This window comes from Pygocentrus nattereri, chromosome 9 (assembly GCF_015220715.1).
Source record: "Pygocentrus nattereri isolate fPygNat1 chromosome 9, fPygNat1.pri, whole genome shotgun sequence".
Lineage (NCBI taxonomy): Eukaryota > Metazoa > Chordata > Actinopteri > Characiformes > Serrasalmidae > Pygocentrus > Pygocentrus nattereri.
In genome coordinates this window covers 40,412,175-40,436,859 of record NC_051219.1, presented here as the reverse complement: position 1 = coordinate 40,436,859, position 24,685 = coordinate 40,412,175, and the positions used below count along the sequence as shown (strand labels likewise).

Here is a 24,685-nt window from a genome sequence, read left to right as displayed (position 1 = left end):
TCGGAAAATCATCTGGTTCCATTGACTCACATTAAAAGTAAAGTAGGTTTATTTCTTCTCCTGTAAAGTTACCATTTTGGAGATACGAGGTTTTGTTTCGACAGCAGTGACGTTAGTTGGTTAGTTGGTTAGTTAGTTGGTTACAAGGTGGCTACATGTAGTGCTTTGCTTCTCATAAAGCTAAAACAGGTTTTTATTTTTGTGAAATAAATAAATAAAAACAGGGATTTATGCCAAGCTCTGTGGAAACCTTAAATAATTATAAGACTGTTTCATAGCAGTGAGATGGGGTGTTATTCATGCATCCTTAGCTGAATAGCTCGTCGCCTCTGTAGAATTTTTTTGTTCATGTTATTTAAATAGACAACTGATTTTTAAAAAATAATTTATTATGCCATTTTGGCCTATTAAAGACCAAATAATGTTATTTCTGTTTAAATGTGGGCTGTTTTATTTGTTTACTTAACTCACATAGTGAGGTTTGGGTTAAAAAAAAATGCACATTAAAAAAAGAATAATCAGCTTATTAAAAGTTAAATTAAAAAAAATGTCTTTGCATTACCAGCTCAAGCAGTCTCTATGATTAGTCTCTGCAATGAACTAAGTCAACGGGCCACATTGTGTTGATAGTTCCTTATTGATTCTATAGATGCTTGAAATGTAAACAGACTGTCTAATGAAACTCAGTTGATTATCAACAGTGATACAGCAAGTTTAGGTTTGGGATTAGGTTTTGGTATGAAGTTAGGATCAAGATTGAGTTTAGAGGTAGGTAGTAACTTTTATTGAATCTGTTTTTCATTCAACTTAAGGCTCAGCTGTATTTAATATGCATTTAGTTGAAAGAAATTAAAGACACAGTATCTATGGATAGATACAAAGTGACTCTAAAGTTATCAAAATAAATGGTTATTGGTTTATATGAGAAGGAAAAATGTAGACATTACCAAAATATAATTCCAAGTATTTTTGAGTGTTTAATCCACTCGTCCACAGTTAGAAGGGCGGTGTTTTGATTAAGTGAAAAGTGAAGAGAATTGTGAGGTTTTTAAAAGACGATAGTATAATTTCTTTCTCTATATCACTTTTTGTGTAACATTTTTGTCCGTACCCCTGGTTTAATAGAGTAGCGTTTCTCTGTGTGCATTTGTAAAGGGCCACGTTCTGCCTATTAGGGAAGGACAAGCCTTAACATAGGACTGTGCCAGTTCTAAAACGGTGCCATCAGTGTTAATGGTGTTTTATACGAGCAGAAAAAGGAAGTAATCAGATACACATAGCTGAGGGCAGCACTGAGAGTAGAACTGCCATGTAAAACAGCACCCTTACTCACTCACCCACCTACCTTCTCTCATTCAGATTACACTATGCTGAACTCCTCACCTCGCCCCCACTAGCCCTCTCCGACTCGCAAACACACCCACCCACACACACACACACATACGCCTTGGCGCCCCTCTGCTGGTTGAGCAGCTGTGGATGGTCTGGCAGTAATTGTGTTACTGGGACTTCTGGGTTTCAGAGGTGGAGAGAGAGAGAGGGAGGGAGGGAGAGAGATAAGCAGAGCGATGAGAGAAACTAGTGTGGAAACAATGACAATAATAGAAGAAGGAGTGTGCTACTCTGCTGCGATGCACTTTATGAACAAGCTTCCAGGAGTGTTTAGCGTTTACTGTGTGAAAGGAAACAAAGAGGAGTGGTTCCTGACTGCACACAGAAAGTAACAAGCTCCTAATTTACCATCATACCTGTATGTGTAGATCTACACTAGGTAACCTAGTGGTTGGGTAGTGTAGTAGGTGACACCTCTGCCTTCTACTCTGTAGACTGGGGTTCAATCCCCCGCCTGGACAAGCACCCTACACTATACCAATAAGAGTCCTTGGGCAAGACACCTAACACCGCCTTCGCCTACCTGTGTAAATTGATCAAATTGTAAGCCGCTCTGGGTAAGAGCGTCTGCCAAAGGCCGTAAATGTAACCACAGATTTCCCGGTTTTGGATTCCTTTAATGAGGTCTGTTTTTCTTATTTTTGAGCAGTTTATTGTTGAGATATAGACTTCTGTTAACACAACTGCTTAGAAATTAGTGGTAGATCCATCTAGAGTGGCATTAAGTGATACTTTATTAGTCCCACAACCGGGGAAATTCCACCTCTGCATTTAACCCATCCGTGAAGTGGAACACCACATACACACTAGTGAATACACACACACTAGGGGGCAGTGAGCACACTTGCCCGGAGCGGTGGGCAGCCCTATCCATATATATGTGTATATATATATATGTATATGTGTATATCCAGGACCACCCGCGATAAACGAAAATCCGCGAAGTAGGGACACTATATTTATTTAAGTATTTATACACTATTTTAAGGCTTTATAAACCCTTCCCCACACTTTTACGCTACATAACCCTTTCCCATTCCCTTAATAACCATTCCCACACTGTTCTGTGCATGTATTGTACCTATACACTTACTGTAAAATACAGTCAAATATATATATTTTCCACAGATCGAGTTCCCCAGAAAACCCGCGAAGTAGCGAAAATCTGCGATATATTTTTTCCATTAATATTTTTTGAAAACCCGTGATGCACCGAGTCCGTGAAAGGTGAACCCACGAAGTGGCAGGTATAATATATATATACACTGTTGTTGGTAGAAAACCTTCTATCTCCAAAATGGTAACTTTACAGGAGAAGGAAAAAATCTACTATACTTTTAATGTAAGTCTATGGAACCAGACATTTTTCCAAGTCATTTTGGGCCATTTCTTTTGGTCCATTCTTCATGAAATGTGCAAACAGTATAAAGGGCAAGAAGAATTTTCTAATTATGTCAAAAACTGAAAATCAGCAAAAATGGAGATACAAGGTTTTCTTCCGACAACAGCGAGATATATATTTATACGTGTGTGTGTGTGTATTTCTTTTTGATCTTTACAGGCACATGTTTAATCCCATGTCAAGCTGGTACCTGCGCAGGTACGCACTGCTGATGTCATACTGAATATAGGTGTTATAATTCTAGTGTCTTAGATGTTTAATGGGACATACACAGACGCGTTGACAGGGCAGAATAGATTAGTTTTATTAGTCAGTGGTGAAGTGAGAACGGAAGTGACTGTGCGTTTCCTCTACCTGGCACCAGACGAGCTTTATTAGTCTCGCCTGAGATTCATTAGAGCAGTGAAACTCTCCAGAGAGTAACTAAGAGCTCATTCAGGAGTAACCAGCAGTACAGATAAAGTGATGCAAATAGTGCACACACAATTACATTCACACAAATACGATGCATTACGATACATCCTTATTTGTACTAGTGGACTAGCCACAAGCTGACATCAAAAAACTATTGCCAGTCAAGGCCAGTCACCTTGGAATAGCTGTTTTAGTGTGTTGTCCGCCTAAGCGCCTTAAGAGGTCTTGTAGTTTCTTGTTTATTCATAAAGGCATACAATTCTTTATTACTATTTGAATATTTTGATATTTGCATAGCAAAACTTGTCTGATAAAATACCGCTATAGTATTATGCAAGCCTTATTTACAGTAGCTTTTTACAAAGTAAAATATAGCCATGAACTTAAACGAAGCAGCACTAGCTGCTCAGCATTCATAAATTTCTCTGTATGGAATATTTCTCCACTTTAAAGTCCCTTAATGTACTTAAATTTTATTTATCTTGTACGGATCTGCTGGAAACAGTCTTATTTACATAATTTCGTTATGGCATTTGAGCTAATGAATTCAATTTATTTCAACAGCTGGGTGAAAATATATCCAGCGCTTTGCTGACTTTGATTCTCTACTTGTGCACTGATTCGCTAGGCTGAAAAGCCAATCAGCCAAGTCGGCCACAGTCAGCCAAACTGGTGCTGACAAGGACTCACCCGTGCTAATGGTGCAAAAACTTAAGGTCGACAAAAGATGCTCAGTGACAACCAGACAAGGCCACCGACTGACATTCGGCATGGTGCGACAGTGCCCTTAGTCCTCGTGAGATCACACTGGAATGTGCAAGACGTAGGATAGGGTGTTCTGTTAATACCTGTAAGATGTACTAGAACCACTGAAAAACGAATTGTGAAGTATTGCACACTGGTTGCATCCAGAGGCCGCAGGCCGTAGCTGAGATGGAGGAGCCAACAGAAGCTGTTCCAATTTGAATTGGCTGAGGCGCAGAAGACCGCTGGATGCAAATTATGAGCAAAAAAGTTTCGCGTGAGCGTGTTTGATTTTAAAATTGGTGGTTGCTTATATAGAGACTGTTCAGGTACAATAAAATGTCGTAACACGGTAATTCGTCATTTCCGTGAAGCACAAATTGTTAAGGCTCCGTTTGAGATGATATGAAATACATACTCAATAGCACAAGAGTGTAGTGCATGGTGCGCTGTGTGGCCATGTAGGACAGGCTGCGTTCAGAGCGGACGCTGGTGTTTCTTCCCTGCATTCCTGTGGTTGCCATGGTGAGGAGGGTCTGTGCCATGGCTGCTCCTTTGCAGAAGAAATTAACAGTGCTTTAATTGGCTCAGGGCTCACAGTGTGCCTTATCTGCCCGCTGTACACTGCGGTAACTCCCTGTTGTCTGCATATGCACAGCGGTGCGCATGTAAATGTGTATGTGTTGTGAATAAGTCGGAAAGTGCTATAAAGGTGTAAGGAAGTGACGGACACTTTTCTCGTCCTTGAGTTTGAGTGGTTGCTTAACATCTTTGTGCTGAAGCATTCAGCATCTGTCTGCACAAAGCTTGCACTAAACCATTAATGCTGCCCCGGCGAGCCAAGAGTGTAGTCTGTCATTTAGTAAGCAGTCTGTTAATCAGTGTTCAGGGCCTTAAGTTCTTGTCACCTGCAGTAATTGTGTCTTTACAGCAGAAAAAGAGCTATTTTTCATATTAATGTATGTTAATATAGCAAGATTTTATTTCGAGTGATTCTGGACCGTTTCCATTGATCCATTCATCCTGAAATGTTCACACAGCTGGTGTTTTCCTCTCCATCCTTCACAAACACTCATTCTTTATCCCCTCACTGATAGACTTTCTCTCTGGTAGAGTGAGAGTCTGTTGGCAGTGTTTGGTCCTCACCTCCTACCGACTGTTTCTGTATCCTGACTCCTCTCTGTAAATATGTCAAATAGAGAAAAAAAAAACCCTTTCATGTTGGGAAAGGTAAACCGAGCGTGGTTTGCAAACAAAAGGAGCGCACATACTGTAGCCCATTTCAAACCTGCCAGCGTTTCAATTTCTCTGTAATGTTGATTGACCTAACACCCATCTACCTTCCTTAAAGTAAATGTGAATATGTCTGAAGGTCTCGCTCGGCATGAGTTCAGCACTGTTTGGTTTTGCGAGTGTGTGAGCGTGTTTGAAAGTGCGTGTGTGTGGGTCGGTCTCTTCCCTGTGGCTGGCCTTGTGTCTGAAGGGCTTCTTTCCTCCACTGCCATCCTTCCATCCCTTCTCCTTCTTTCAGAGAGCCAGAGAGGTGGGGGTGCTGCTGCACCAACCCGGCCTGTCTCCTAGCAACAGGGCTGTTTGGTCCGGGACGGGGGAGTGGAAGCTGAGAGAGAGAGAGAGAGAGTATAGGAGGAGAGGGAAGGCTGCAATTATTCTGTGCCATTGGAGAGAGAGCAGAGGCCTAGGGGTGGAGAGCAGAACCGGAGGGAGAGAGGAGAAAAGAGAGAGAGATAAAGAGGGGAGAAAGGAAAAATAGAGAAAAATTGAGAAGGAAGAGATAAATTAAGGAAGAAGGAAATGGAAAGAGAAGGAAAGGGAGGGGAAAAAGAGTGTGAAAGGAGAGAGAGAGAGAGAGAGAGAAATGGGTGTCTGAGAATGCTAGAGTGGGTTAGTTAGAGAGGAACATGAACAGAGGGTTGGGGAGGATGGGATGATGATGTCTGACTCTTTTTTTTTTTTTTTTTTTTTTTTCCCCCTCTTCTTTCAGCTGAAAGCAGCCCATCTGAGGCAGACTGAAATGTTCTGTTTATCTCTGTCTTGCTCTGTCCTTCATGTTTCTGAATGAAAAACGGTTCTCTGTCTGAGTTACCTGTAGGTTACCCGCAAATCAGAGGGTGTGTTTGTGTGCACGCATACAAGAGCAAGGTTGGCTTAGAAAAGTGGCATTGCCCCCTATTTTTTATTCATACAGCACGCCCAAGTGCCATAACCTTGCCAGGGCGGCAATCGCATAACCACCATAATTCTGTGCCACAGTAGAAATGCTAATTATGTATGTGTGTCTGGCGCATGGCAGGACAGCCTGGCTTTGCCCTCTCAGGGTGCAGTGACTTTGACCCCATGTTGGCATTTTGGGGGAGGGTATTAGGGGGATGTGTGTGTGTGTGTGTGTGTGTGTGTGTGTGTGTGTGTGTGTGTGTTTCTGTCCGATTTGCTCTGCCTTGAGGTGCAGCCCCTGTATGTGTGTGTGTCCGGTCTGCTGAGCCTGGAGGTCCTGCACTGCCCCCCTCCCTCTCATGTCCCACATCGGCGTGTGTGGAGGGCCTGCTGCTGTCACACACACTAACGTCCCAGGCCGCTGATGTGCCCCGCAACCGTCAGGAGGAGAGGGGGGCAGGGCAGCATCCTGCTACAGCAGCACGAGTCTCTAACACACACACACACACTCACATACACACACTGGCTGAGTCTGGCACACGTGCCCCATCTCCTGGAGGTAATATAGTGCAGAGGAAGGCAGGAGTAAGCATGTATATTCTGTGTCTTTGCACAAAGTACCTCTCTAGTGTTGTTCGAGCTGGCTTTGTAAATTTGTGAAGGACTGCCCGATTTGTACAAGATAACATACAATGTCCCGAACTCTACATCAGAGCCTGGATGTACAACCCCAATTCCAATGAAGTTGGGATGTTGTGTAAAACATAAATAAAAACAGAATACGATGATTTGCAAATCCTTTTCAACCTGTATTCAATTGAATACACTACAAAAGACAAGATATTTAATGTTCAAACAGATAAACTTTATTGTTTTTTGCAAATATTCACTCATTTTGAAATTGATGCTTGCAACATGTTCCAAAGAAGTTGGGACAGTGGCAACAAAAGACTGGGAAAGTTGAGGAATGCTCAAAAAAACACCTGTTTGGAACATTCTACAGGTGAACAGGTTAATTGGAAACAGGTGAGTGTCATGATTGGGTATAAAGGGAGCATCCCTGAAAGGCTCAGTCATTCACAAGCAAGGACGGGGCGAGGTTCACCACTTTGTGAACAATTGCGTGAGCAAATAGTCCAACAGTTTAAAAACAACGTTTCTGAATGTGGAAATTGCAAGGAATTTAGGGATTTCATCATCTACAGTCCATAATATCATCAAAAGATTCAGAGAATCTGGAGAAATCTCTGCAAGCGTCAAGGCAGAAAACCAACATTGAATGCCCGTGACCTTCGATCCCTCAGGCGGCACTGCATTAAAAACCCACATCATTCTGTAACGGATATTCCCACATGGGCTGAGGAACACTTCAGAAAACCACTGTCAGTGAACACAGTTAGTCGCTCCATCTACAAGTGCAGGTTAAAACTCTGCCATGCAAAGCGAAAACCAGATATCAACACCACCCAGAAACGCCGCCGGCTTCTCTGGGCCCGAGCTCATCTGAGATGCACTGACGCGAAGTGGAAAAGTGTCCTGTGGTCTGACGAGTCCACATTTCAGCTTGTTTTTGGAAATCATGGATGTCGTGTCCTCTGGGTCAAAGAGGAAAAGGACTGTCCGGATTGTTATCAGCGCAAAGTTCAAAAGCCAGCATCTCTGATGGTGTGGGGGTGTGTTAGTGCCCGTGGCATGGGTAATTTGCACATCTGTGAAGGCACCATTAATGCTGAAAGGTACATACAGGTTTTGGAGCAACATTTGCTGCCATCCAAGCAGCGTCTTTTTCAGGGACGTCCTGCTAATTTCAGCAAGACAACGCCAAGCCACATTCTGCACATGTTACAACTGCGTGGCTTTGTAGTAAAAGAGTGCGGGTACTAGACTGACCTGCCTGCAGTCCAGACCTGTCTCCCATTGAAAATGTGTGGAGCATTATGAAGCGCAAAATACAACAACGGAGACCCCGGACTGTTGAGCAGCTGAAGTTGTACATCAAGCAAGAATGGGAAAGAATTCCACCTACAAAGCTTCAACAATTAGTGTCCTCAGTTCCCAAAAGCTTATTGAGTGTTGTTAAAAGGAAAGGTGATGTAACACAGTGGTAAACACGCCCTTGTCCCAACTTCTTTGGAATGTGTTGTAGGCATCAAATTCAAAATGAGTGAATATTTGCAAAAAACAATAAAGTTTATCCGTTTGAACATTAAATATCTTGTCTTTGTAGTGTATTCAATTGAATATAGGATGAAAAGGATTTATACATCATTGTATTCTGTTTTTATTTTTTTTTCACAACGTCCCTACTTCATTGGAATTGGGGTTGTACATGTCAGCGTTGTGTATTGATGAAATTCAATATTTCCAAGATTTTTCAAAGGTAACACAGTATCAAATTATTAGGTAAAATTTAACTTGGCATTAAAATCTTGATAGAACTTATTTTTTCTTTAGATTGTTTTGTTCTCTTAAAATGATAACTTTATGCAGTATTGTAAATGCTTTAACAGAAAGCATCTGTTACACCCATATAGAGACTAGCATTATGCGAAAGGCACGGCGCTCAATATCAAAGACATGGTCTCATGCCCATCAGTAGGTTTTGTTATTATGTTAACATGAAGTACTTTTATTGCGAATCTTCCAGGTTCAAGTGAATTACACAAGGCTTGTCACTCTGCACTTATTACTGTCAGACTTTGAGATTGTAGATTTCTTTTGGATTGATATCACAGATCTCCTCAGTGTTCACTTATTTATAGGACTCCCCCAGTCCAGTTCTAGTCCAGTTCAAATCCTCAGTGTTCACTTATTTATAGGAGTCCCCCAGTCCGGTTCTAGTCCAGTTCAAACAGGGCTTTTTTCTGCATTCATTCTAAACTGTCCTATAATTGTGTAAGATTTCCTGCATCTTGCTTGTTGTGTTCTTCATACTGTTACATACAACTCTGTTCTAGGGTTTGTCACATGATTTTTCTGTTGTGGCCATATTTTAGACTGAATACTGGCTTTGCTGCTCGGCACGAATGTAACTAGATGTGAAGGATGGCTAGAATTACTCACCTGACTTTGGAAGAGAAAAAAGTCGATAAAATAGGCTGCGACCCTTATGCAGTTTCCCCAGTTAAACTGGTGGAAAGCTACCAAATTTGTGTTTTCTGGACATTTATATTTACTTAATACACAACCCCTCTCTCTATTCTGGATCTCAGACGAAACGCAAGGCTGGATATCAGTGTTTTCCATGTGTCGTCTTCATGATCATCAGTATTAGCAGGTTATCCCTTGTACCATGTCCCCAGCTGCCATTATAACCTTCATCAGCCAGCACAAGGCACTGAAAGGTGGCAGAGCGGGTCATAAGGGTCAGAGTGGGGGAGGAGGAAGGGGGTAGAGGTGAGGAACGAAAGATAAGGACAGGTTTGCACAAAAGATGCAAACGAGTGTGGTGTTTGAGGCAGTTTATATGGAGGAGGGTATAAGAAGATGGGAATTTAGTGAAGGGGTGCGAATGTGAAAGAGAGAAACTGTCTACTGCAACTGAGTAAGTTGAAGTGTGATACTGCCAGTGTTACATGACCCTCTGCCCAGCACACCTGCCCATTGATTACTGTGGAAACTGGGGTGGACCTTGTGAGAGCAAAAAGCTTCTTAGCCTATATTTAGCATTTTATTCTTTGATTTTTTTTTTTTTTTTTTTATTCTAGACATATTTTTAAAAATTGAATGAAAACTTCAAATACTTCTGTGAATGGTCCATCACTCTGGTTCTATGGCAGTCCTTTTCTACTGATGGTAAATGACAATTCATGCAAAATTACTCACCTGACTTAAAAAGGTAAAGGATCTCATGGTGTTGCATAAAGAGGAGAGAAAACTCTTTGTCATCATAGAAAGGGTAAGATGACATCAGCTAATTAACACAGATGGGAACAATGCTAGCGTTTAGATAACTTTAGCTATTGTTAACAGCCGAGAGATAAACAGTTGTCCCCCTATCAGCTGCAAACAGGACATATAACTTTACTCCTCTGTTTATGGAGATTTAATTGACATTTGAATCGGGAAACATAAACGTTAATTTAAGACTGAATGTCGTGGGTCGGAAAACTACGTTGTGTTTCGACAGACATGATTCTGTAAGTCTGCTAGTGAAGTTAGTTCAGAGTTCAGGTCCAGTTCTGCAACCCCTGCACGGCATAACTGTGGTTTCCCTGGTTAAAATATCTGATATTAGCTAATTAATCCCCTCTTGAGCCAAACAAGGTGTATACAGCAGAGAAAAACACTACACAGTACAGTCCAGGGGCTCCAAGCCTGGAGTCTGAAAACACTGGTTTTCACCGACCTTTAACGCACAGTTAAAGGCCGGTGTGTCTCTCATCATTCTCGATTTCTGTTGCATCTTGCAAGTGAATCATTCACAAAGCACAGCAAGTTGAAGACACCGTGCTAGCGCAGTCTGATTTAGTCCTCAAGATGGGGCCAACTATACAATGTGACGTCACACGAAATGCGAGGATAGATATCAGTCATTTCCATGTGTCACCATCTTCATAATCATCAATATTAGCAGGTAATAGATGAAGCTTACCCCATATACCATGTCCCCAGCTGCCATTATGACCTTCATCAGACAGCACAAGGCAATAGAAAGTGGCAGAGAGGGTCATAAGGGTCAGAGTGGGGGAGGGGGAAGAGGGTAGAGGTGAGGAACCACCTCTTTCCACCACTCTGGTTCTACGGCGGTCCTTTTCTACTGATGGTAATTGACAATTTATGCAAAAGATGACCTGCAGTCAGTAATTGTATATCTAATGCATGTCATTTTGGATGCAACACTTTTCGCTTGACTCATACACTATATCGCCAAAAGTATTCACTCATCCATCTAAATCATTGAATTCGGGTGTTCCAGTCACTTCCATGGCCACAGGTGTATAAAACCAAGCTTCAAGGCCAGCAGACTGCTTCTACAGACATTTGTGAAAGAATGGGTCGCTCTCAGGAGCCATCAGATGCCACCTGTGCAGCAAGTGCAGTCATGAAATTTCCTCACTACTAAATATTCCACAGTCAACTGTCAGTGGGATTATAACAAAGTGGAAGTGATTGTGAACGACAGCAACTCACCCACGAAGTGGTCGGCCACGTAAAATGACAGAGCAGGATCAGCGGATGCTGAGGCGCATAGTGCACAGAGATCACCAACTTTCTGCAGAGTCAATCACTACAGACCTCCAAACATCACATGGCCTTCAGATCAGCTCAAGAACAGTGTAGAGAGCTTCATGGAATGGGTTTCCATGGCTGTGCAGCTGCATCCATAAAGACATGGATGAGCGGGTTTGGTGTGGAAGAACTTGACTGGCCTGCACAGAGTCCTGACCTCAACCCGATAGAACACCTTTGGGATGAATTAGAGTGGAGACTGTGAGCCAGGCCTTCTCGTCCAACATCAGTGTCTGACCTCGCAAATGCGCTTCTGGAAGAACGGTCAAAAATCCTTAAACACACTCCTAACCTTGTGGAAAGCCTTCCCAGAAGAGTTGAAGCTGTTATAGCTGCAAAGGGTGTGCCGACATCATATTAAACCCTGTGGATTAAGAATGGGATCTCACTCAAGTTCATATGCATGTGAAGCCAGACAAGCAGATACTTTTGGCAATATAGTGTATGTTAACAAAATTAGACAGTCTGCATTTTTTCATATGAAGAATGCAGCCTGATTTGTGACACTGCATGTTTAGTGAATACATTTATATTTCAATGTCCCAGTTACTGCAGTTTTCTTCTTTTCTGTCTTTCATCTCAAACTAAATTGCAACTACTGCAGAATGCAGCTGCTTGACCACTTAGATCTACCTCTGAGTGTCACCACATCACTCTTAAAGATCTGCACTGGTTGCATGTGTCTCTCCTGATCACTTACAAGGTACTACTTCTTGCTCATGAGGTCTTACATAGCACTGCTCCTGACTACATATGTGAAATGCAAAATGAAATCTCTTTCTTGTCAGTCTAGCTCTCTCCATTCATCCACACATTTTCAATGGGAGCTCTGGATTGCTAGGAAGTACACAAGACCAGTATTTGAGAATTTCTCCTTTGTGGGGCTAATAAAGGATTATCTTATCTTATCATGTGCTACGGGAAAGGGAGCTCTCCACTCTGCTACTCCACTCCTGTGGGAGCAGCTCACTGATTCAAGATTTAAGAGATTTATTGTAGCATGCACAGAAAACAGGTGGTTACACTGCACAATGAAATTTTGGTAACACTTTACTTTAGGGCACTGTTCATAAGGCTACGTGACACCTACATAAGCTTATCATAACAACTGACACAACCCTAGATAAATGTTTATAAATGCTTATTCCAACCGGAATGCCAGATTCGATCAAAGTTAGCTAAAGTATCCTTTATGACAGATTTTTTAGAGATGCAGATTGTTGTTAGATAGTGGCTAGGTACTTTTTATTTTATGGGTGTGTGTAAAGTGCTTTGAGATCTTGGGTCTTGGAGAAGGTGTATAGGTGTATAGGGTCAAGTATGGTGTATAACATTATCACTCTCGCGTGGTATTGAAAACGTATAGTGTACAAATCTCTCTCTCTCTCTTTCAGTGCGTAGATGGAGCTGCAGGTCAGGAGGGTTCCTCTCTGAAGAGAGTTGCTGTAGTGGAGGACTTCTATGACATCATCTATGCCATGCACGTAGAGATCAGCTCTGACCCGGCCAAAGCCCCCAAGCATGCCGGCCAGAAAAAAACCTACAAAGCGGTGAGTGAGCAATACCACCCCTTTCCCACCCCATACGACTTCTGTCGTTTATTTGCAAATTGTTTTGCTTCTTTCTTGTGCATTTTCTCTGTTTATTTCTTCTCCTTTCTTTCTTTCTTTCTCTTTCTTGGTCCTTTTCTCAATCATCTCTGTCTCTCTCTGGCCGTGTTTACATGCAGCCTAATAATCCGACTAATAGCTCAGAATACGCCAATGTATACACCTCAGTCAAAATAGACTAGTCCAATTGAGGCCATTCGGAATACAATTTCTATCTGATTGAGCGAGTTGGGTAATCCTGTAAATAATATGTTAAATAGAGGAATAATATCTGTAAACGCCTGTATCTGATTACATTCCCTATCGGAAAGTTTAAGGCCATTCTGCATGTTCATTGCATAAAGTTCAACATGGCAGAGCAGAAACTGGCCTGCAGAGGAGACGAAGTTTATGCTCTGATCTTTAAAAGACGGCGATGGGACGGTCGTCCAGCTTATGTGTCTCAGAACATAACGTCTTCCTCTCGGCCTTCCTTAATAAGTACATGTGAAGTATGTTCTCCTAAATCCGACATCATTTTAAAGCAATTAAAAAACAAGCAATGCTCACTGCTGCTCAGCTCACTCTAACTGGACTGGGTGATGCTCTTTGTCATGGTAAGGTTTACATTAAGTGGTTCTCTAAGCATGTGTGTAAATATGGATCAGATTACATGTAGTTTGCATGTAAATGGAGATTTTCCATCATGTTTGTTGAGTAGAGTGAGTGTCTTAACCTATAATCGGAGTGTATTCAGTCGGATTGGCAAAAATATTTGAATGTTAAAACAGACACTGTCTCGCTCTCTCTTTCTCTCTCATACATTCTACTTTTGATTAGTGCAATGAACATTATTAATGAATAAACTCAAAACACATACAGCTACTCATTCTGATTGATTTATTTTATGTCCCCTTTCACTTGAGTCAAATTCATTTTTTTATCGTCATTAATATTTCCTGCTGTTCATGCTCTGTTAAAAGTTGTGGGGTTGTGTTCGACCTGTGGGCTACACACACAGGTGCAATTAGACTGTAGAGATCATTTTTATTACATGTGTGGAAGAAAGATTTGCCCCCCCCAACCCAAGCATGCCAGCTCAGCTCCTGTGATACTGCCCTCTGTTGGATGGAAGGAGGAACAAACAAAAACCACGATGGAGTGGTCTCAGTGACACCTCCTTAGCACCTTTGTGCTTGGCGTCAGTGGTGTTCTAACAGATGTATAAATTGTCTCTTTTGTTTCTTTTTTCCTCTTATGTATAATTGATGAGATATGTATTTCCATCTCCAGCCAACATGCGTGCATACGCACACACAGCTGGGTTTATTTGTTCTGTTTTTGCCTGCCGGCTGTCAGGCTGTGGCAGCGGTCCAGAAGCTGTCCTAAGTGGAGCATCTCTCTGGACATCAGGACCCACCCAGCTCTTCTACAGCTCAGTGTGGTGCTGGCACTGGGAGGGGAAATCACTTCCAGTGGGAGTTTGAACCAGCAGGGATTTTTCTACACTGTGGTTCATGGAGTAGCATACACATGGGAGGAGTCTGTGTGTCTGTGTGTGTCTGTGTGTGTCTGTGTGTGTCTGTGTGTTTGTTTATTTATTTATTTATTTATTTTTAACTTGTATCCAGCCTTTTTGAAAAACACACACACTCGCTCACCTCCTGCTGTGGTGCCATGGATGCCCCATGTTTGCTTGCCTGAGCCTCAGGGGAGAGTGTGTATATTCAGTGTGGGGGTGTATTTTTCTCTCTCTCTCTCCTTCTCCAATTTGGCTTGCCTGGCCAGTTTGTGGGGAGGAGGGGAGAGTATTGGACAAGAAAAGGATTCAAAGAGGGCCAATGGACAGATAAAAAGGAGGACAGAATTGGGACGGTGACAGAGAGAAATGCAGAAACGTACAAATCAATATCTGGGTTAGAAAATTTATCTTGAGCGGTGATGAAGTGCTGAATCATTCTATTTCTAGTAGGGCTGTTTCTGTAGATTTATAATTTATAATTATAAGTAATTGACCAATTATTCTGACAATTTTTCAGAGTACTTTTGTAAAGGTCAGTAAAGACAGACTTAATTTTAAATATGATGGTTAAAAAGATACTGCTTCTGCTTTCTTTCTGTTTGAGCATCAGGCAGCCTGATCAGGGTTGCCAGATTAAGCAGGATCCCCAGTGAACTGTTAATCATTGATATTTTTTATTACCTTGTGGTATTTCAGGTTTCATTAAAAAGTAAATTTAATAAATATGATTTGTGCAGTAGTGCAAATCAACAGTAATGAGAATTATTTTTCCATTCAAACATTAAAATATAACATGTCTTGAGCTTTTCTTGTTTTTTATTAGCATATTCAGTGAATGTTTGATAGAATGTATGAAACTAAAAATATACAATGATTGCAACCCTAACAAAGACAATCTTCCTTTCTAACATGAGTTTCTATTTTGTTTTCATAGTGAAATAACTGAATAGTTTAGAGTTCAGCCTAGGACATAGAGGGGGGATAGCACTCTCTCCTCATTTTAATAAGAGCCTGGCCCCTCCAGCTCTGTTGCTGTCGCTGCTCCCTGATTTAAGAACCTGATTAGCACTTCATTTGCCTTCCCTCTGAATTAATGAAATTTAAATTTAGATTGGATGCTCTCCCTCTACTGATAAACTACCTTTGTTCAGGGTGTGTGGGCGCGCACTCCGATATCCTCCCCGTGTTTGGGTTTGATTGACAGGGAGACTGTCACCAAGGGCTGGAACTGACATTTCACTGTCGCACCTTTCTCTCTTTAAAAACAGCCACACCATCCATCCTACGCACACCACAAATGCCCTGCATTCATATTAGCCGCTACAGCGTACCACTCGCCATGTGCTCAGAGTGTTGGGCTCTGTTGAGAATGGGAAGGACATGCGCAGGCATAAAGAGACAGGGCTCTGACAGCAAGTCAAAACAGCGCATGGCTGAGGGAGACGTGATGAGGCGCTGAGAGTGCAACGGCCCGGAGCTCGGCTCACAGGGAGGTCGATGGGCTCAGCCAGCTGTAGGCGACCAGTAGGGTCGGGGATGTGCGCCACTGGGATGTGCTTTCGTATAGCTTTCTCCTCCTAAGCAAGACCGTGGGTCCTTTTTCATCGTCCCTTCACTGTTGGACCTCTTTATGTCCATCATCAGTAGCATCCTATTCCTCACCACGATGCAGAAAGCTGGTTGAATTTGATCCTTACTGGTGAGAATCATCAGCTGTGATGAAAAGCTCCAAAGAAACATGTGCAAAGCGAGCATGAACCCAATCACTTTTGTGTGGAGATGTGAAATAATAGGCATGATCTCTCTTTCTCTCCCTCTGATTATCTCAGATAGCAGAGACGTATGCGTTTCTGCCCAGAGAGGCGGTGACCCGATTCCTGATGAGCTGTGGAGAGTGTCAGAAGAGAATGCACATCAGCCCAAGTGGAACAGAGTGCAAAGGTATGACACCCATAAGACCTTCCATATCACTACCTAACATTTCACATTAAACCATTTCACTGGCGTTTGTCAGTAAACAAATAAAAAATTATGTCTAGCGTGAGAAGCATAAGCACATACTGACTGACTTTCAGGGTTAAACTATGCTAGTTAAAGTCAGTCATCAGTGCGATGTACAGTGCTGTGCAAAAGTTTCAGATGCCTGAGAAAATTATATTTAAAAAGCTGTTTTTCTGGGGAGTAAGAGTTGATTTGCTCAGAAGAGCACTAATATTAGAATGAATACAAATAATATTAATACAAGAAGTAGTGAATTTATGTCTGTGTTTAGATAATCATTTCCAAACTTCATATGGAAGTCGAGCATCATTTGTAGTTATTACCCAGTATCTTGGCTAATCAGTCTGTGATTAAATTAAATCAGGTACTGCTGATAGAATTTTACAAATCCCAAATCTAGGTGATGGCTAGGAGGGTCGAGGTGAAGCCCAGAACAAAACCTGAGTGGTTATGATTAACTCACCACATTTTAAATGCTTTTCTTTTTTGGCCTTTTACCATATTTGGGGTTTATTTGTATTTATTCTCATGTTATATGTGTTCTTACTGGCAAGAACTCAGTTGCTGCTGAGACATACTGAGTTAGAAGACTCACAGTGCCTCACATGAAACCACGTCATTTTTAACAAGTTTTGCATTGACGTTTAATTTATGTCATACTATTGTCACACAGCATTGACAGTTGGCATGAATTATTAATAATGATGACCTGAAGCAGTTTTGCAGGCCATTTCACACCATTTTGAAGTGCTTTGAAGCAAGTTGGAAAGAGACCTTATCTAGTCATACTTTACCAAAACATAAGTGCATGGACCTAATCAGACTACCTGTTATCTTCATCTACCGCAGTTAATGTACACACAGAGCATTGATTGTAAAATAGGAGTTCAAAACATTCTGTAACCTCTGCCGAGCCGTTGCCAAATAGGTATAGACTCTGCAGAGATAATCAATTAGCACTAAAGAGATTCACAGTCCCAGAGAGCCAAAAGGCATTCACAGTCATAATGCTCCAAGTTTTTGTCTTTTATTGGAACAGTCCTGCACCTCCCAAATCACCTTGGCTATTCCTCTCCATCCACACCCTATCAGAGAGAATTTAACGAACCCGCAACAACTAGACCACCTCCAACATACACTCAGCATACAGACATTCATTAGGCTGTGATCACTGGAGTGTCCTGTCTCACTCCCTACACACTGCAATTAGCCCAATTACAGCTCTTTTACAAAAAAGAAAAAGAAAAAAAAACACTCCCAGGACACCGGATCATTTCTGCAGACAGGGAAAGAAAGGGAGAGCGAAAAATGGGGGAGAGGGGGAATACTCGGGACGAGGAAGAAGATATCAGTGGGGGAGGAGAGATGGATGGAGAGATGAAAACGAAGACCAAAGTCCTATTATGAGCCATAATGGCTGAGCCGTTGTTATGTTTAGGCACTAAAACCCTAAAACCAACACTGTGGATAGGAACCAATTACCATTGAGAATAACTACCACCGGACCACATCCTTGCTGTGAGATAAACACACACACAACACCTCCCAGGCTTGATTTGTCACAGCCTTGTGTGGCAGCGCTGGGACAACGTTGGGTGTCGCTCATAAAGAGAGCAGCTAATTGGCTTCCTACCCCATGGGGGTCCGTAAACCCCCTCCTCCCCTTTCCTCCCCCTTCTCTCTCTTTTTAGCTCCAGCTACCCACGCAAAAGTTCAGCACTAAATTATTAAAAGTGATTAATTACTGTGCACACAGGCTTTTTTTTTTTAATTGACTCTAAGGCTGTGGCTCTTTTTATAACTCCTGTCTCAGACAAACACAGTCAACAGAGTTATATTTATATCGAGAGAGTGAAATTGTGCCATTATTACTATATTTTTAACATGAAAATGTCGTTATTTGAAATGCACTGCACACTGCAGAATAAGTAACTGAGGACTACTGGTTTTCTGCATTTTCTAAGAGGCATGTGGAAGTAAATCTATAGACGATGGCAATATGAGGAAACTGGTCAATACCAGTCAGTAAACAAACATGGGTGCTCATTGATTACTGATGAAGCCTCTGAGTTTGTGTGCAGGCGTGTAAGAGCGTGTGAGTTGATGAGCAGGTAATGTTTTTTTCGTGGCTCCATTTATTCAAGAAAAAAGCAAATGAGGAGGAAAAAACACCATTTACAACCTAATTCTAAACACAATATAAATATGTGGAAGTGGTCATCAAGCGCATTTAGGGATAATAAACCAACATTTAATTAAATTTTTACTTTTAGGAGATGTCTGTGGGTTTGTTTCTCCATTTTGCCACGTCTCACTGTCTGTCACTGCTCTCAGCTCATAGTGCTGTCTTACAATAGAACCAACAGTGGCTTTATGTGGAGTGACTGAATGAACACACACAATGAATACACAAGATACAAAAAACTCCCCCTCCACCCCACATACACATGCACGCATTCCAACAACAGATCCATCTTCATTATCATCATCACCACCATCTCTGTCATTATCATTATCACCTTCATCCTCAAAGTCTATTTGTGACTTGCCATTTTTCTTCATTTGGAGCTCAGGACACTTCAGAACTATTTTAAAAACATTTCTGAAAAAATATGGCTGCTATCGACTCGGGAGGAGTCATCGTTTATGTGAATTTGTGCACGTGGTCTTTGCACACGTCTGTGCATTTTGGATATGCTATTATAATGAGGGCATTGGAAATGAAGCATTGTTAATGGAACAAAGAGATGGAGCTGTGTGCATCATGGGCTAATTGGGTCCACATGGAGTATGAAGTGCTTCATTTACTGCCCTCTACTGGTGACGGAGAGAATTGCCTCCTCATACCACACACATTTTAGTTTTTTTTTTACTCTGCTCCCAACACCTTTGATTGAGCTATTTTGTGTATCAACAGGTCTTTCTCTGATTTGGGTGTGTTTTTAGCAGGAAAACACAAAGAAGTGGAGGACCAAGGTTGGGACTGTGGATTATAGTATGCAGTTATAGTCCTTCTATGTATGGAGGTGCAAAGGACATAAACTGAGCCTATAGATTACAATGACATTTCTGATCATTAGCGGTAATCCATAATGTGATTTTTGATGATGTTGACAAAGATTCTCATGATGTTGATGACTACGATTTTCATGAAATTGAAATATTCACTGATTTTGTGCTGTTTTTTTTTTTTTTTATCCAGAGAATGACCAGCCTGCCTCTCTGGTGCCTGATGTCATCGACTACAACATGCCTCTGACCACCACCTACCTGAAACAGATGAAGCTGAAGTGCATGAACAACAACGAACAGGTAGAGAACACCTCCATCACTCTCTGATCCGATCTCTACTGCTCGCTTCCAGCACTGCTGCACTCGGACTGAGATTTTCTGACCTCTGGTCATCCTCAGGTCCGAGAAGAAATGACCACACTCTTCACTGCATCTAAGGAGAGTCGTTTTAATCACTAATTGCGGCTTGCCTCTCTTTACCACATTTATGTTTAGCTCCTTCTGCTACTGAACTTTCTTCAGCCGTCCTCCATTTGTGTACAATGGCAGGAAATCTGCTAAACCTGTCAGCGAGATCTGTGTGGGTGGTTAAATGTGTATGTGTGATTTGATAACCTGAAAGAGAATCGGGGTTAGCTCTTTTCTAATTAACTAGCTCTCTGAGCAGCAGGCTAATTAGATGAGGTGTGAGGAAACCAGTGGCGTGCCAATTTACGGCAGAACGCCAAACCAACCTGACAGCTACACAACACCATTCCTACACATATATCCCCATACACGCTCATGAACACACGTGTACGTGCACACTCTGAATTTCTACCACTTAGTGTCTCTTTTAGACTCTAAATCGGTCTAATGGAAATTAGAATTGTAACCGTGGGTCGTAGGGTTTAAAATGACAATTAATGTCCTTTGGAGAGTGTCTCTCTTCGGTAAAGAGGATGCTGTGCTGAGTCTTTTTACACTTTGAATCAACATGTGTTTTCAGTGATCAGATCATATTCAGGTTTCACTCGCATAAAAGGGCAGATACAAACACACCCAGGAGGTGTTGTGGTTTGATTGCGAACGGATCGCTCAAACCATATTCTGAGTTGGTCAGAGATGGATCTTGACTTTATTGAGCACAGGTGTAAATTAAATGCATTTTTTTATATCTACATAAAATTAGGTGAACAAATATGCATAAATTACGTAAGTACATAAAGCCTTTTCCTCTGAACACTATCTTCCGATGTTTGATGGCGTATAAGTCAGTGGTAGTTACAAGCTTTAAACCATGTTCACAGTAGGTTACTAGAAGTAAAACAGAAACACCATATCGCTGCTGTCAGAAGAAAACCTTATATCTCCATTTTTGTAGTTTTTTTGTTTTTTGACATAATGTGAAAATACCTGTTGCCTCTCACATTGTATGTAAATTTCATGACCAAAAGAAACGGCCCACAATGGCTTGGGGGGAAAAGTCTGATTCCATTGACTTGCATTGAAAGTAGGGTATGTTTTTTCCTTCTCCCTTAAAGTTATCATTTTGGATATGCGTTTTTTTTTTTCTCAACAAAAACAACGACAACAGCGATATATATTCATGCTTTTTGACCTGGTGCACCCAAACTTTTGAATATGATTGTACATTCACACATGAAACATGTCGATGAAAGGTGTGAACAAAGTGTTTTAAACAAATATATGTATCTTGCTGTTTTCGGAAGAAAATCTTGTATCTCGAAAATAAGTTTACAGGATAAGGAAAAAACATACTTGTAAGTCAATGGATATATATATGTGTGTGTGTGTGTATATATATATATATATATATATATATATATATATATATATATATATATATATATATATATATATATATATATATATATATAATGAGTCTCTGTCCAATGAAAAACCTGTATCTCCATTTTGTTGATTTTTAGTTTTGCACATAATTTTAAAACACCAGCTGTCCTTTATGTCGTGTAAAAATGTCATGATAAATGGATCAATAGAAATGCTACTAAAAACCACTTGGAACAAAATCTCTTCACATTGACTTACATTGAAAGGTAAGAGTGTAAACGTGTTCAAAATTATTGTCCATGCAGCAAATAATGAAACATTCCATTAAACAACTTTTTGTAGCAGATGAATTGAGGCTTGTGTTTATAAAGTATGCACAGCATTGACACACAGCCTTCTGGAGGAGCAGACAGGAATCGAGACAAAGCCCTAGTCCTTGAGTGAAGGCCAAAGAGTAGGTGGTGTTTTGAGCAGCCACGGGAAAGTAACGTTTCAAGAAAAGAGCTTGAAATGGAAATACTTCATATGACAAATCTGGAAACAGAAAGAGAGAAAAGAGGGAGAACTTTTCAGAGGACGCAGGGCAAGATAAAGCTGGCAGAAGAGAAAGAACAAAAGGCAGGAGGCAGAGGGCATCTCGGACACAAACAACAACACATAAAAACAGAGGCATTAATTGTGAAAGGCCGATGCGATGTGAAAGAAGAGAATAGAGGAGAGGAGGATGTGCTCGCAGAGGCTGGCTGACATTGCAGGACGTGTGCGTCCAGCACAATTCAATAAAGGAGGAAATTAGCAGCATCCTTCCTCCAGACTCCAGACTCCGGGCTGCTGACGGGGAGTTGGTGTTGTGCGGTGGGATGGGGGGGGGGGGGGGGGTAAAGAGAATTAAAGTGGGAGGGGTTATTCATTTTAATTTAAGGCCTTTTTTCCCATTTACCGTATCTCCTCCTAAGGAAACTCATTTCATTCTCTCTCTTTTTGGTAAGGAACCAGCAGAAGGGGTGATGGGACCTGGGCAGTTATAATTGGAGTTTATAGCAGGGCCACAGATAAGACACTGATCGAGCTGCAGTAAAAAAAAAGAAAAGAAAATGAGGAAATAGAGAGAAAATGAGATGTACTAGCTTGACATTTGTTCAATTAACTAGCTGGACGTTTTGTGCGTGTGCTGTCAGGAAAGTTTGAAAGTGATCAGAATTAATTTCTTGTGTCAGGTTCATTTTTGAGCTGTGACATTTTAATCAGTATGTTGGTATTTATTCAGTAAGAAAAAAGAGAATTTTTCTTTTAATAAATCCTGCCAGTTTCTAATCTGCTTGCCATATGTTTTGCAAGTTGCGCTGAGGTAATTTAATTTCAGTCTGTGGTTGGTTTTATAGACATGTACGTATAGACTTTGTGTAGTGATATGACAACAGAGCACACAGTGGTAGGCCTAAACGCTTGTCCTTAAAGGAATAGAAGTAAGACTTATAAGTCAGGGTAAATGAGTTGCAGTCATTAATTGAAACTTTGCCACAGCTTTTGTTCCTCACCAGGCATTTTGCTTGCAAGGTGTAAGAATGTGATAGGAAATGTAAAAGCAAACACAGGAAATTTCACTACTTTCCTTCTAGGATTTTAATAGTAAAGGCTTTAGTATTGAATTATTTTGGAAAACTGCGTTGTTTCATTTTACCTGTAGGTGGCAGGTTTTCCAAGCAAAATTGCAGCTGTGTAAAATACCCTGAGTCAGGGGATGCTCCCCAAAGGAAAATGCGTTAGTTCCAGGCTATCACAATACATTTATCAAAATATTAGTACACGATTATTATATAGACCACAATTTGTTGCCGTCACCTGATATTGTGTTCTTTCTGCACTTGTGTGGGTTGCAAGGCACCACTTTCAAATGGGCTGCACGGACTCTAACCCTCTACATTTATTTGCGGCTACTATGGGCCTTACCGGTCAGCAAATCAAACTCCGTGTGTGTGTCTGTGTGTGTGTATTGGCTCCTGTGTTCAAGTCAAACTATGCTGTGCACACAGTAATTGGCACTCTTGGTGTGGGGAGTTGGTTCAATTGATCTCCACTGCTTGCTGCAGACCGGCTTTGTAGGCTACATAAAAGAACATTTTGCCATGTGCAGCTCGCCAACTGATCCCACTGTGACTAACTCAAATGTGTCATTAAAGGAGTCCTCTTCCGAAAACACTGTATAATGTGCAGTAAAGAGTAGTAAACTAGATATTAGATATTAGATATTAGAACACTAGATATTAGAACATTTACGTTGAGAATTTTATTGCAGCCAGCCACAAGAGCATTAGTGAGGTCAAGTACTGATGTTGGATAATTAGCTCTGGATCGCAAATGTCACTCCAGTTCATCTCAGAGGTGTTGGATGGAGCTCTATCACTCCAGATAATGCAGTTCCACTGCTCCACAGCCCAGTGCTGGGGGCTTTATAACCATTTGTACTGGGCTTGGTGACCTTTGGCTCATGAGCTGCTGTTTCAGATCATCCCATTCTATTGGCAGTGCTTTTCTGTGGACAATTATACAAGCTATATGTGTACAAATACTACTTGGGTCAGCAGTGGGCGCACCTTAACTTCTTCAATTCTTTGAGATAACTGGTGGTTCCAAAACACACTTCATGTTCTTCATAACTTTCATATTTCATAAGCTCCATTCAGAAGCTGGGCGTCGTATGAGGCTGTTAACTCTTCTCTCCAGTCAAATAGATGGTGATGTCATTTTAAACCCTTATAATAAAAGAAGCTGAACTTTGTTTTTCTACTGAAAGTCGACCCATTTTTCCCCAAATCTGGGCTCTAAACTATAAACAGACGGCGTCTCTTCAGTGATCTGCTCTGGAAACATCACTTTTAGAAAATAACACAAAGAACGTCTGAGATTTTTGGCTTTCAGCAGTAAATTATAAGCATATAGTGATATGTGTGATCATAAAACACATTTTCTGTTAATTTGAGGAGATAAATAAATAAATAAATACAAATGTACATTTATTTCATGCAGTTACTGAATTATTTGCCCTACGGTTTGGTCATATAAATTCAAATGGACAAACTAAAATATACCCTAGAGAATAATAGGTTAAAGTAGCTGAAATCAGAGTCAGTAAAGATAGAGAGGTATAGTCTTTGTCTTACTTCAGTTCAAAAACAATCTGGACGTGGGTTTCAGTTCAGGTTCTTAATCCTCTGAGCAGATCTTCCTGCTAAAGACGGCTAATCGAACACTTGTATTAGTTGCCAGGCTTAGAGGTGTGCTAGAACAGGGAGAACAGACTGTGCTAGACACCAGTCTTCCAGGACCAGAGGTGAATACCCCTGATTTAGGTGCAATTACATCAGAAGACTCAGAATACCAGGCCCATTTTTACAAATCTTCTCAGAGTAG

At 41.2% G+C, this 24,685-nt stretch overlaps 1 protein-coding gene across 1 annotated transcript in view; it reads left to right on the top strand.

The window, feature by feature from the left end:
• nol4lb (nucleolar protein 4-like b) overlaps positions 1–24,685 on the top strand; it is a 124,088-nt gene that overhangs the window by 6,768 nt on the left and 92,635 nt on the right. Inside the window, exons 2-4 of the mRNA XM_017710907.2 lie at positions 12,751–12,906; positions 16,297–16,408; positions 19,671–19,780. Of these exons, the coding sequence (XP_017566396.1) occupies positions 12,751–12,906; positions 16,297–16,408; positions 19,671–19,780 (378 nt within the window). The remainder of the gene's footprint in view (positions 1–12,750; positions 12,907–16,296; positions 16,409–19,670; positions 19,781–24,685) is intronic.